At 34.9% G+C, this 15,531-nt stretch overlaps 1 protein-coding gene across 5 annotated transcripts in view; it reads right to left on the reverse strand.

Annotated features, from left to right (window-relative positions):
* The window catches only part of CRPPA (CDP-L-ribitol pyrophosphorylase A), a 305,622-nt gene that overhangs the window by 11,371 nt on the left and 278,720 nt on the right, over positions 1 to 15,531 (reverse strand). For 2 of the 5 annotated variants that reach the window (XM_057304543.1, XM_057304542.1), the window contains one exon: positions 2,588 to 3,420. In XM_057304543.1, coding sequence (XP_057160526.1) covers positions 3,316 to 3,420 — 105 coding nt within the window. In that variant the 3' untranslated portion in view covers positions 2,588 to 3,315. Of the gene's footprint in view, positions 1 to 224; positions 3,421 to 15,531 lie in introns of those variants that run through there. The other 3 variants (XM_057304541.1, XM_048213153.2, XM_026506908.4) reach the window with 3 other exon arrangements.

Raw genomic sequence — 15,531 nt, forward strand, 5'->3', positions numbered from 1 at the left:
ATTTTGAAACTAATAATGTACAAGAACATATATAATGGTACAATGCCCAAACCACATGCACAGCCAGTTGTAGTTCACTTATTTTAAACCATACTAATAAATTCTAAAATGATATATACTTTTTCATTTATTCTGCTTATTTTTTAATTAACTTTGAAAATAAGTTCACTCTTTCTTCATCAAAATGGCAATAACATTTTAATTCAAATAGTATTTATTCTTCCTTGGTCTAATTAGTTTCAACATTAAAAGAAAATAAAATTTTCAGATTTAATATAAGAAAATGTTCTGCTACAACCTGATGTTTATAAGATGATCATTATATTTACCTGTATTAAGTAAAATTTGATAGTGATAACCAGCATGAAAAAAAAGAGTCTACCTGTTAAAACAATGCAAAACATTTGAAGTGACCACAGTAAGAATGGCTCTGGGTAGAATATAGGGGTCCAATTCTTACCCACAAATTCATATACTTGCAACAAGCTCTCTCAAATTGAGCAGTTTTATGAAAAAAAAATTGTACCTCTTACCAATATGTCATTAACTAAACCAATGATCACGCTATTAAATTCCATAAAAGTCTAATTAAATTCCATTTAATTAACTAGCAAACATTTAGAAAGAAAATAGTCATTCACAAAATTTTCCCCAGGTAGAAAACAATTTGAGCAATGCTGAAGCATAACTTACTATTATTTTAAAAGACATTTTAGAAAATAAAGTGAAAATAAATGGTTCCCATGAAAGAAGCAGTGATGAAAACTCAACAATAAAGTTGCCTCTGGATCAATTAAACACTCAGAACAACCAATTTATCTTTCTCTCTTGGCCAATAATTCTCTCTATTACCTTCCCCCCTACCTACAATTTCTATATGTTGGAAGGATGGCTGGAAAGTCACAAGCTTCATGACTTTTCCTCTGATCAATGGGTTGATCTGTCCCTCTTTGTCCATTCATCCCGTGCTCACCGGGAGCCTCTGGCTTACCTCCCACAGCCTCTCAGCTGGATGTCCTTTGCCAGCATCATAATTAAAAGGGAGCTTCCAAACTTATTATCAGTGGTCCTGAGTTTAATCTCTACCTTTTGTTACTAGGCAGCCACAGGGCTCTCGACAAGGTTAGTTAAGATTCCTGAATCTCAAGTTCCACTACACTAAATAAAGGATGTGGGAAGCCTTCTTCAAATGATTTTCAAAGCTGTCAATCACCTTGTAAACTGTAAGGAAAAAAATCAAATGTGATAACGGTGATGATGACGACGGTGATTATTGCAGTCACAATTTAAGATTTTTATTAACTAAAATCTCACTATACTAAACATTCCACTTGCCTAGGGTAAGGTCATTAGTCATCGCTCCTGGATAAATTCTTGTCTGGCTTAACAGTCCATTAATAATTTGAAATTTAAGGTAACTCAACCAGCACTCAATCGATACAGTAATTTTGCTATGCCATAGATATACTGTGTTTGCCTTTTACTCAAAGGCACTCGCTTTCTCTTTAAAGCCCTGATAATATTTTCCTATTTGCGTTTATAACCACTTCCGAATTCTTTAAACATTTTCACCTGAAGACTTCAAAAGGTGCAGGTGTGGACCTTTTCACAACACAGTCAACCCACCACCTTAACAATGACACAGACGTTCTAGCCACAAATCTACACATTGCCCACAGACTTTCACTGTCACGATTTTGAATTCAGTCATTTATATTTTTTAACAACCCTAGAGAAAGAGAAAAAAAAAGTGGCAAGCCCAGGAATTTAGATCCAAGCTACACTGAAATAACACATTTCATTTAGGAGAATGAATTGAAGTAATTACTCCATGTCCATTATATTCTATTACTGAAATGTAAAATATAAACTCCCCTACTAATATAGATCCTAGATAAAAACAGGGAAAATCATCCAACATGTTAAGAAGAAATTTCATAGAAATTCTCACAGTTTATCTTTAACTGACAACATCTCATGCAACTTTTATAGTTTCCACAAGTAATCTAAGCCTTGGAATCTGATCTAATGTGTTTTATAAATGTAAAAATAGAATGAAAGTGGGGCGCCTGAGTGGCGCAGTCGTTAAAGCGTCTGCCTTCGGCTCAGGGCGTGATCCCGGAGTTATGGGATCGAGTCCCACATCAGGCTCCTCCGCTATGAGCCTGCCTCTTCCTCTCCCACTCCCCCTGCTTGTGTTCCTTCTCTCGCTGGCTGTCTCTATCTCTGTCAAATAAATAAATAAAATCTTTTAAAAAAAATAGAATAAAACTTATCTCTAATGATTGTATATATATATTTTTTGCAAAATTCAATGTAAGGAAAAATCATTTACACTTTTAAGATGTATATACCAGTGGAAATTTGAAAGAATAAGAACTTGATTTTAAAAGACAGCAGGGCACCTGGGTGGCTCAGTTGGTTAAGAGTCTTACTCTTGATCTAGCTCAGGTTTTGATCTCAGGGTCGTGCGTTCAAGTCCTGCATTGGGCTCCATGCTGGACGTGGAGGCTACTTAAATAAAAAATTAAATTAAAAAAAAAAAGACAGCAGTATCAGTATCAAAAAATAATTTAAGACTGCCTACCTTTCAGAAAAGAGGAACTTGGCACTGACCAAAATAATTTCACTTTTATGAAGATTTCTGGTCTTCTTTTAAATGTAGTCAGAAAAATCAGAGACCTTTTAAAATAAGTTAAAATTATTTTTCATAAATGAAGGAAAACATACAATTTAAAACAGAAAAGCAGGAGGGAATTACATCTCCTTTATGGATCTAGAGTGATGTGAGGCCAACAGTGAAAATATGTGAACTAGAGTTCCCTGCTATCTTTTTTATTTATTTTTTTAAGGTGTGGAAAATTACAAAACAAGTCAAAATATCACCTAGTGAGGACAATTTTAGAATTAAAGATCTTCTAAATCTTTTTTTTACTAGTTTCATGATAGTGTGATTTACTAATTAACACAGAGGTAAGATCATAGTTGAAGTTTTCTAAATTCTCATTCCTAGGAGGATTTGCTCATCCATCATGATTTCTATTTGATTTTTCATGCCTTTCCAAAGATTACGTGAAGGTTATTACTTTCCATTTGCATATTTTCTGATTAATTTATATTTGACATGCACAAAAGTTTTTTTTTTCACAGATATAACCACTGATTCATTTCTATAACCCAAACATCACATCCTACAAATTGTGAGACATAAAAGACAACGTAAACATTCTACCACATACAATAGGGAGGGAAGCACAACAGAGATACCTAGGTAAATGTTTCTAAAACACCAGTATGTAATTTTCTCTGTTCTCTTCATGCTACCAGTAGCTGACCAACAAGTCCAGAATTTCTTTCTTTGATTAAGGTGGCAATAATTGTGGCGCCTTGCCTTAAACTTGCCTGTAGCTTCTGTTCATCCTGAGGAAAAAAAAAAAAAAAAAGAAAAAAAAAGGATAAAACAATAATGATTTTAAAAAGAAAATGTCACACAATAAATTTAATAGTTACTTTTTATCTTTTACTATTTCTTCATTTTTAGCTTTTTTTAAATCAGCTTTAGAGAGATATAATTGACATGTAACATTGTGTAAGCGTGAGGTGTACAACGTAATGATATGATATACCTAATGTATTATGAAATGGTTACTGCAAAAAGGTTAATCCATCACCTCATACAGTTACCACTGGGGGGCTAGTGAGAGCATTCAAGATCTACTTTCTTAGCAACTTTCAAGTATACGATATTGTTAACTATAATCACCCTGCTATATATTAAATCCCAGAACATATTCGCCTTACAACTGGAAGTTTGTACTCTTTGATCAACATCTCCCCATTTCTTCCATCACTTGGCCCCTGTCAACCAATATCCTCCTGTTTTTATGAGCTCAAAGAGCCACTTTTCGAGGTCCCCTTTTCTCTGGACTTGGCATTGTATGGAACTCAGGTCATAGCCACTGGTACGTACATGATCCCTCAAATACAGGAGAAATGCTTTTGCAAGCACTTTTCATTATATACAAAATATATCTGCTGAAGATACCAAGAAAACACTGACACAATTTCAAATGCTAGCAGTATGAAACAAAAGATTTTCCCTTAATCCAATATCTGACCAACTTTGGCTCTTCATTCAAGTGTGAATATTTCATCAATGATGCAAGCCTTTCCTTCATCTTGTTTCTGAGCGTTCTCCAACAACAGACTTTGTTATAAACTGTGAATACTGCTCTGGGAGGAAAAGTAAAAAGGGTTTGTTTGTGAAGTAAGGATCAGGCACATTAGTGAAATGAGTTTCTCACAAGTTGCTAAACTGTGGTTTTGCCTGTGAAATCATATTGCCTATGAATATATGTTTACTCCAATGTTTAGGCTTCTTGACGGGGATGAGGGGATGACAATATGAAGGGGAAGGGAAAATCAAAACAGACGTAGGGTCTCTGTGTTAGGAATTGTGCTAGGTTCAAAAAGAGGGACCTGGTAACCGACTTCTAAATGCTGGCATTAGCCTTTTCCTAATGTTCGGTGTATCACCAGTACCAACTTCTTCTACCTTCTTAATGTTTCTTGAATCCATTTACTCCATTCAAACTGCCGCTGCCAGCGAAACATCTCCATCCTAAATTACTGGAACAATCTCATAAACAGTCTCTCTGAAGTCTTGTCCTCTTCTACCCTGTTTCCCACACAGCAATCAAAATACTTATTTTAACATATAGATCTGATCATATCACTATTCTGCCTAAAATCCTTTCAAGGCTACCTTTGAACTTCAGGATCAAGTCAGAACCCTTTAACTTTTTTATCCTTCCATCCTCTTCCTGCCATTCCCTTGTAAACACTCAATTCTTCAAGCCAGAAAGAACTGCTTAAGATTGCCCAAACAAGCTATTTTTCTAAACTTTCATTCCTTTGCCTCAGCTAACCCCTTTGCCAGGAAAGCTATCTCACTCCCTTCCTAGCTTAGCTGACCGTAGTTATTCTTTGTGGTTCCATCCAGTTTTCAATGGTTGCAATAGACCTGGACTCCTCTCCCCCAGCCCAGCTGGGTGAGGCAAATCTCAGTTTCCACAGCTATTAGTTCCTTCAGCACACTGAATTCTAATAGTCTTTTTAGTTGACCATCTATTCCACCAGCTGATGGTTTCTTGATGTAAGAAATTTTTCATATTGTCTTTGAATATGGAACTCTTAGTTCAATGCCTACCACATGGCAGCACTCCATAAAAATAATAAATTCAAAGCAAAGGAAGCTATGATAGAAGTATCATCACCCTTTCAGTTTAACTCAATTGTTAACATTGACCACTCCTTGGTTACTTTGTTTACTCCTATTTGCCTATTTGTCAGGAAGCCTGGCAATGCTACAAAGAATATTATCAAAACCTTTCCACTACCACACCTTCACCAGCCCAGAGGCCTTAGGTTCCTCATCCTGGGAGGATGGTGGTGAGAGACCACCTCTGCTTAAGCTGTACTTTCTCATCAATTTCTCTGATTGTGTTCTAAGGGGTGGAGTTGGGGAAAACCCACAAGAGGTTGAATGGTGGCTACTTTGCATCTTGCAAGTTAGTTTTAATGACATTTCAGTATTGGATTTCAAATGCTGTACCGGTTTCCTTAATATCACAACACCTAAATCACATATAAACCATTCTAAAGCCAAATATGTTTAGGCTTAAAACATGATTCACTTATATGGGAGTAGATATCATTGATGCCACATCATTCATAAATTCATAACTAAATATTCTAAAACTGAAATACAAATTAACTCTATGTATTTGTCACTCTTAATGATTAATCAATTATAATATTGCAGGGCTTACAAGACACATCTACACCCAAGTCTCATTTATTAAATTGAGACATACAACAGATCATGAAATTTACCCTTTAAAAATAAACAGAAAAGGACTATTTCATAGCCTCTTTGAAAACCAGTTTATACCTGTCATAATGAAAGCAGCAGAGGAACACGTGAAGAAGGGGAAAAATCTGTTTAAGATCCTAGGGCTAGAAAAATCACATTTCTAAATCTAAGAATAAATCTTCCATTTTGGTAGCTCCATAACTTAATACCATTAACTAATGAATTTAAGAATGTTCTTTTAAAGGTTAATTTATTTGTGCAATTTCTATAGGCATCATTTGGAATGAGTTTAATTCAGTGAGAAGAACCTATGTTTTTCCACTATTTTCCCTTTTTGCCTGAGCTCAATCATTTTATTCCTGAAAAATATGGAAATTCAAAAAGTGATTAAACAAGATGATGAGACCCACCTATACTCAGAAAATTCTACTATGTACAAAGAGCAGGTATTCAAACAATGTATGGATTTCAAACTCATCTCAAAATTCTCTATCTCTACAAAAGTATTGCTAATGCAATTTTTAAAAAAGGCAAATTCAAACAGATCTTTAAAAAAGCATTTCTTGGGGCGCCTGGGTGGCACAGCGGTTAAGCGTCTGCCTTCGGCTCAGGGCGTGATCCCGGCGTTCTGGGATCGAGTCCCACATCAGGCTCCTCTGCTGGGAGCCTGCTTCTTCCTCTCCCACTCCCCCTGTTTGTGTTCCCTCTCTCGCTGGCTGTCTCTACCTCTGTCGAATAAATAAATAAAATCTTTAAAAAAAAAAAAAAAAAAAAAAAAAAAAAAAGCATTTCTTGCTGCCAGTAGTTATGCAAACCAGTGTTTTTAACTGAGGAGGTGGAGAGAACAGGGTGGGGGGGGGAGGTCCTTACGGCTGATCATTTTATTATCATTCACACACACACACACACACACACATACATATATTCCTTTGTCCAGATATTATACAATAAAAATATTTAAAGTTAAAATTAAGTGAGCAAGGTCAACATGAATACTGAAAAATCATGTTCACAGACACATTCTTGATACAATGTAACGAAATGGCATTGACTGCTGTGGCCTTCCTTCGCAAAACCCATAGCCCCAGTCTCATCAACGGGAAAACAGTACACATATTTCAATAGAAGGGCATCCTACAGTATATATGACTGGTTCTCCTCAAAACTGTCAAGTTCATCAAAAAGAAGTCCGAGAAACTGCCACAGACAAGAGGAACCCAAGGAGACAGGACAAACTAAAGTGTATTATATTTCAAAAAAGTATGTGTTCAATTTCAAAATATTTCTCTTGATTTTAACACTGTTTCTGTGCCAGAATTAGAAAACTTGAGTTACGAAGTTAATTTATTTGTGTGCTCCAGCCCATTTCTATATTCCTTAAATAAAATACACTATCCTTTTCATAAATTATGCAATTCATAAGGGCACCAACTCTAGAATGAGACTGCTGGTATTCAATATGGGCTTTGACAACTTTCAAGTGATCTTGAGCAAATTATGTAAGTTTCACAGTTCTCCATTTTTTCTTCTAAAACTACGATAACAGTATTAGCTGCCTCACTGCTTTTCTGAGGGGACTAAATCAGACAAGACACATAAACCACAGATATGTGTTCACAACAGCTGTTAGAATTATTTTTATGGTGTGCACTAACTTCACCCATGACATAGTAACTGCTATTACCCTCTCATCACACATAACCATTAAATCTGATTATCTACTATATGTAAAAATACTGATGCAGCTCTTGGACAGTAACCTTTGCATGTCTACAATCCTTGAAAGAAAAGCCTATTAGGTAACATTCACCCCAGCTGTCTTGTTGAGAGAATCTTTCCAAACCATAAAGTAGAGAAATAGAGCCCAAGAAGAGAATGATAGTCTCTCCAGGTAGAAAAGACCGATTACAATTTAGAGTTGTTAAGGTGGCGTGGATTTGTGCAGCCGGAAGTCCCTGACAGTGAGGAATTGCTGAGAAGTCCTAAAAATCTGCTAAGAATTCCTTCATCCCTTGGTCAACTTCTCAACTGGGCTCCTGCAGGAAGACTCAGTGGGGCCTAGCAGAGAATTACTGCTGGAAAGCTGGGAAGCTTAGCAAAGATTCAGAGGCCACACTGCGCTGAGGACAAGGAGGTGAGATCTGAGTCCAGCTAGAATGAAGAGATCTTGGTGAATGCCCATGGCTTTTGGTTGAGAGCTCTAAAAGGCCGTGCCTACGGCCTGGGAATAAAGACAAAACGGAATTGAACCTGCCCTGACAAAGTTTAAACAGCCTCCACATGATCAGGTTGATCTCCCAATAATACAAATCCTTGCGAGAATAAATTTTAATATTCTTTGGAGGAAGCTAAAATAAGCTAGAGCCTTTAAAAAGTTTTACAACTCAAGTATGGCATATAATAAAATCTTACTAGATGAGTAAAGAAGCAGAAAACAGAAAAAAAAAAAACCCTTAAGGAGACAAAACCATCCACATATAAGATTGTTGTCAGACATAATCCATATATTGGAATTAACATGTAAGGATTTCAAAATAACTATGACTAATATGTTAAAAAATATAAAGGGAGAGATGGAAACACTGATGAAAAATGGACATTTTCAATATAGCATGGGAATCTATAACAAAGAATATTTTACAACTGTAGAATATAATGCTTGAAATTAACAATTAACTGGATTGGTTTAACATGAGATGGGCAGAGCAGAAAACAGTATTAGTGATCCTGCTGACAGATTAAAATATATACATGCATATATGTGTGTGTGTGTGTGTGTGTGTGTGTGTGTGTGTGTGTGTGTATCCAAACTGAAGCACAGAGAGAGAAAAACGGTGAGTTATTATTATAACCATCTTAATACTTACAACCATATTACTATTCCATTTCCCTACTGCTACACCCCACCACCACAATCGAAACACCTGTTTGGGACATGTAGAAAATCACATATGGGTTCTCTCAGTAGCCATGTCACCTGGGGAATGTTTACTGCATGCAACTAACAAGTACAAAAAATGTCAACCGCATTTCTAGAAAAACAACCCAATGTCACGTAAATATGCAAAGAACTAGGCTGAAGGTAATATCGCTACAGCTGGGCATAAATGGATGAGAAAATTCAGAGTGTGGTAAGATCACGTAATGCTGGAAAGACTCCTGAAGGAGGTGGAACCAAAGGATGAGAAAAAGAGGCGGCAAAAACCACAAAGTCCAGAATGGACAAGAAATATTGAGGAAACAAGAAATCATGGCTGATTCTTATTGTGGCATAGCAATGTGATAGGCTAGACCTCACAACGACATTGCAGGGAAAGTGAATACCCAAATTCCCCCACACACAAAAAGTAGAAAGATAACTACTAAAAGTAAATTTATCAACAGTTCATTTACTATCTATAACTCTAGCAATCTCCAGGCTTCACGTTTACCTTAATGGCAACTTATCAGCCATATTGAGCATCAACTATAAACATGGTACACCAATTTTTTCATAATTACACATAAAAATCAAAGGAATACACTTCTTGAATTTAAAGAAAAACAGGAGGCTATTTAGTGAGGCGAGATGAGTTAGACTACATTCTCTCTTGAATCTAAATGACCGTCGTCCTAATTCCTTGTTTCCTATTATCCTATTCACTTCACAACAATGTCAAATTTCTGAGAACAATCTTAAAAATTACCAACTCTATCCTGTCATAAAATAATAAAAACATGACTTCTAGCTCAAAAATGCAGGATTCACTCTTTTTCTTGGTTACAAATGTATTTAAAAAATAGAAGCCAGTCAGAAAGGAAATAAAGAATACAGTGGGTCTGATTTCTTAAAATATTAGGAGGGAAAATACCAAAATGTTAACAAGAGATATTTTTTTAAAAATATTTTATTTATTTATTTGAGAAAGAGAGCTAAAGAGCTCATGCAGGGGGAGCAGCAGAGGGAGAAGGAGAAGCAGGCTCACCCTGGAGCAGGGAGCCCAATGTGGGACTCAATCCCAGGACCCTGAGATCATGACTTGAACTGAAGGCAGACGCTTAATCGACTGAGCCACTGAACCCAACAAGAATTATTTTTGGATGATGGATTTATTGCTATTCTTATTTCTTCTGTGTGTTTTATTTCCAAAATTCCCAAAATGAACACAACTTATTCTTCTAATAAGAAAAATAAGTTGTTTTAAAATTTAGTTTCAAGACTGTTTAAATCCTGGAAACTAAATTTCATTTGTTATCGCATAAAATCAATAATATAGAACAGTGTCCAAATTTCCAGGAAACATTTATCTCCATAAAAAATCTTCAAAATCGGCACAAAGAAAATATTTTTTGTTTGACTATTTTAGTCTTCAATAAAAGGTCCAAGAAAGAATTATATTAATTCACAAGGCCTTAGCTTTCTGCTGACTTAGAGGGTAAGAAAAATATCGTGGAAGTCAAGCTCAAGGAAACAACAAAAAATTTGTACTTAATTTTATTCAGTACATTAACAATTGCTCCTTGAGATCCTGAAGAGTTTCTCAACAGATTTTTTGAATATTAGGAAGAACATTAGATGAAACATACATGCATAGTAGCTCTTTTAAATTTTCTTTACCCTCAAACTGAATTATTTAGGATGAGAATCCACATGGGTTTTATCCAGAAACACCCAATTTAGCTATTTCTTTATCCCCTGTCATTTCAAGATTAAGATGAAACATACTATGTTTAGATGAAAGATGCACAGAAGTTCTAATTAATATTATCTCTTAAACACATTAGGTATTCTAAATTTGCTCCAGAGCAATTAAGTCTTGTCAGTGGAATCATGGACTTTAGTGTGTTTTTAAGCAGTTTGTTTGTTTTCTGGTTGATAGGTAGATTTCCCTATGATGGTTGTATCCATCTATCATCTTCAATAGAGTAGTAGAGTTTTGATGCAGAAATTCTCATGGGACTTCTAAGCCATTGACAAAATTTGGGAAATCAGGGTAAGTAGGAGATGTCACTATTTTCATAGATGATTGGGAATGACAGGAACACCTCCATAATTTATAGTAGCTCTTCTTCCCCCCCCCCTTCCCATCACTTACTACCATTTGGACAACAAGTCTGCAATTCCAAAGAAATTACATCTCACAAGTATGTATAAGTGGTCAATTTTCTATAACGCCTATGTCTTCCAAATTCCTTACTCACTAAATGTTCCCTTCCATTTTCTCAAGGACAACTTAGGGCAAAACTACTCCCAGTGTACATGAACTTGAAGAACTTTTTTTAAAAGGTTTATTTTAAAATGTTTATTTTTATCATTTTACTACACAGCTCTCAGTATTTGAATTAAAGAGGCATAAACAGATTTATAGTACGCTGTTAGAATCGAATTTATGTGGATTTTGTGGAATATGCTCTCAAAGAATAGCAGGAAAAGCTATGACATCATTGTTGTCCAAATCTTTATAGACAACCTGAAAGGAAATCTTTTAGAGATATTCATCCTCTGCACACATCATTCCTAAAGAACACAATGTCCTCTGTTAAAAGGAAAACTATAAAGTTAAAATATATGTATATACATATTTAGGCTTTAGATGTCTCAGGAGATTACACAGTCCTTTTGGAAAGGTAAACATTACATTGTCTCAGCAAATTCCATACCTAAAGCCTAATTCAATTTCCATGAGTTAAAAACTGTCTTGAAATTGAGGTTGCTCATAATTTGTTATTAATATCCTTCTGCCATTATCCTTGTTTTGGTGAACTCATGCAAAAACTATCAAAATGTCAGAAAATGTCAAAAACTTCCTAACAAATAAAAGTGCACAATCTATATCCATACATACATAGATATCTATATATCTTTATAGAAAGCATGTACAATATACAAAAATATAGCATACATAATATATAAAAATGCTAAATTAGACTTAGGAATCTTTTAACACTTTTGTTACACTTACAAGCTAATAACAAATCAAAAAATTTATATACCTTTTTCTCATGCAGAAGGGGGAAAAAAATCTAATAGTAAAACACTGCCCCCTAGTGGAGATGAAAATGAATGTTTGGCGTGTGTAAATTTCCAAAACTTCAGGAAAAAGCAGTCACTTATTGACAGAGTTTGAGAAAAACAAAACAGTCCTCTCCAAATGAAAAGCATTTGCCTCTTGCTCATTTGAGTTAAACAACTATCTCCCAAAAACCTCAGTAATACAATACTATGAAAATGCTGAGTTTATTTATTAACATACTCCTGGATTTATTTATTAACATACTCCTCATAGTTTTGGTCTTCTTTACTCTCTATGCCTTGCTATACTGTAGGTGCTCAATAAGTATCTGTAGAAAGAGCTAAGAAAAAGTAACTGGTCAGGGGTGCTTGGGTGGCACAGTCGATTAAGCGTCCAACTCTTGGTTTTGGCTCAGGTCAAGATCTCAGGATCCTGGGATGAGCCCCATGTGGGGCTCCCTGCTCAGCGGGGAGGCTGCTTCTCCCTCTGCTCCTCCCCCACTACTCATGCAGGCTCGCTCCCTCTCAAATAAATAAAATCTTTTAAAAAAATAAAGTAAAAGTAATTGGTCAAAACTCTGGGGCACAGCACTGTTACTTTGCTCAATAGAAATAGAGAATAAAGATAGGAAAGACCTGAACCATGCAATGTTCAGTGCCAGAGTACAGGGGGGTAAAACATGGGCAGCCAAAAAGCAGATGTCTACCATGAGAAACAAGCAGTTCATTATTGTGTCAATTAGGGTCTGGGATTTGTCACACTGTCATACTTTATTTTCTTATAACATCATTCATACTATCAACTCTACAACTTAATAAAGTTGAAAAAGTGGTCTCATATACAATGTCCCTTTTAATTAGCAAAATGTTTTGATCCTACACAACTCTCCCAGCAGTTACCAAGTCCTGCTAGCTTTCTATTGTGACATCCCTCGCCAGTCACACTCCAACTGCTCCAAGTCCACATCCAAATCATTCTGTAGCTCAATTCCTCTAGTATGTCCTAACTGACTACTTTTCTTGGCCTTTGGTTACTGCTCTCATCTCACTAGGACACCATTTTCACTAGATCAAACTCACATTACTTTTAGCACATTCTTCACTTAGCATTTAAGACTGTCCACAATGAACCTAATTAACCCTAACCATAGTTCTTACTTCTTTACAGAATTCACTTCTGTAGCCATACTGCTATAATCAGTTATTCCTTCCTTAGTAAAATGGTTTCCTAATAATTGTCTTTCTACTTCACATCAATTTTTAAAAACCTGGCTGTGATGACTATTATCTGTTTTAGTGAACATCAATAATTTACGTGATCATAATTTGTCTCACAATTCCTTAATAATATTTTTATTAAGTTTACATATGTATAGATCTTATTCTATTAAATTGCAGATAGTAAAAGGCAACTCTTCCAAATTAAATTATAACCTCAAATAAAGTACTATATTCACAGCAGGTACTCAATAAATACATACAAACTGGGTCAATGTGCTAATGAATTCTATAAAGATCTGGCTTTATATATGACTATTAAAACACTTTTGAAATAGATAAAGGATGCATCCTTATGGAAATAACCTCCCCAAAATAAGAAAAAAAACTCGTTTCTGTATTTGGAAACTGGAAAGATGTCAAAAGCTAGAATTTTGTGCTACATGACTCCCCCGCCTATGATAGAATACCTGGTCTGGGAGTTAGGTTTAAGGGACATTGACAAATTTACACTAATATACCCAAGTCAAGAGGATAAAATCAGATGATGAGACAAACATTCTGAGATAGGATGGCTGCATAAGCAGAAAAGCAACACATATAGGTGTTGGTAGAGAATGGGTACTGTTTCCATAATGCATGAGAAATGATAGAAGGGATAGAAAGATTATTGGGAAGAGTTTGTTCTTGAGTGGATGGTCTTAGGCAGAAAAACTATTAGTAAAAAAAAAATTGGATAATTCTTTTAGAGCAGAAAGACTAGGTTTTTCCCATAAAATTTATATTGAAAAATTTAATTACAAACTTAAGGAGGAATTTAAATGGGTCAGTGCAAACGTGTGTGTGTATATATATATGTATGTATATATATATATATGTAATACATATATATATGTATATACATATATATATACATGTATGTATATATATATATATTGGCAGCAGTGTAGGGGGGAGGGAGAAAGAGAGAGAGAGACAGAGAAAGAGAGATAATTATTGTTGGAATAGTTTCAGGCAATTAAAAAGAAAAACACACCTAGTTAATGACCATTAGATTCTTGAATACTGGTTAAATGGGTGATTAGTATCCCAAATCTTAATATCCAAGTTCCACAAAGTGTTTACCATTGCATTAAAAACTCTATCTCCTTCCAAGACAGAAGCTTTAAATCACAACTTATAGAGAGAGTTCTATCCTGACTAGACTGGTGCTAATTTTTATCAGTACTGACTACCAAAAAACTAGCCTGGCAAAGCTCCCTCCAGCATCAGAGTGGAGTTCTTTCTCATGGAGAAGGTCACAGATAGTAGAAATTTGCCTATAAAGCTTCTTCCCAGTGAGGAGAAAGAAAAAATCAGATATGCAAAATAATATTCTAGGTGGAAAGAACTTTCTGGAATCACCAGAATTAAATCTTTCTGAAATGACACTACTAAGTGAAGACAACAGTAAGATTCAAGAAGTTGCTTCAGTCATAGGAATGAGAACAAAGTAGGAATAATTTTATGTCATAAGAGATTTCATATAGGTATTACATAAATGTATTTTGAATTAGAAATCTCATTGGAGGTGGTAGACAACCTACTTTTTCTATATAAAGCTGAATTCAATTAGTGGAAGTCAAACTTGAAAATGTTTAGAACTCAGAAGAATAAAGGACTGAAAATAGTTCATGAAAAGTCAAGGCATTAATTTAATTACATAAAAGAAATCTAGGGAGAAAATAGAGTGGATACTGCAGAAGTCATAATGATGCAGAAAAAAAAATTCCCTTAATTGAATTTAATGTCAGAAAATACGGACAGAGGTATCATTTAGGGCCTGGCAAAATTAGTGACAATCCCCAAAGAAGCCATATTCACATATTACCTTCAAATTTAAATATAAGAATTAAAAGGCCTTGCACAGACAAGACAGATTATTTTCAATAGGCAATGATGGCCTTTTGTGAAATGCTAAGTACCACAAGAAAATGGCATTTAAGGAAAAGATTGTTACCTTAGAATCCTGAGTGTTAGAATAAAAAAGAAGACATTTGTGATATGCAAGGGTTCTAAAAACTACCAGTCAGTGGAAATTTTCTCTAAACAAACAAACAAAAAAAGTATTTAACGACTTATCCAATGATGAAATGAGGAAAAAAGAATAGGGACTCTTTTCAACAACTATTTAAGGAATTTACCTGATACCAGACAGTAAGCTACATATTAAGATGTGAACAGACACCTATTTCTCTATCTTTATGGAATATGTCATTATTTAAGTCAGACAAACACATAAACATATTCATAATAACAAGTTATGAGGGAAACAAAAGACCAATTTATCACGAAAATAAAACCAGCATTAAAACTTTCAAGTACAAAATATTCTTAAAACTATAAAACTGTAAAAAAAATCCAAATAAAGATGGAAGCACAAAAATGAACAAGCAAATCTAGATTC

The sequence above is a fragment of the Ursus arctos genome, unplaced genomic scaffold, assembly GCF_023065955.2.
Source record: "Ursus arctos isolate Adak ecotype North America unplaced genomic scaffold, UrsArc2.0 scaffold_3, whole genome shotgun sequence".
NCBI lineage: Eukaryota > Metazoa > Chordata > Mammalia > Carnivora > Ursidae > Ursus > Ursus arctos.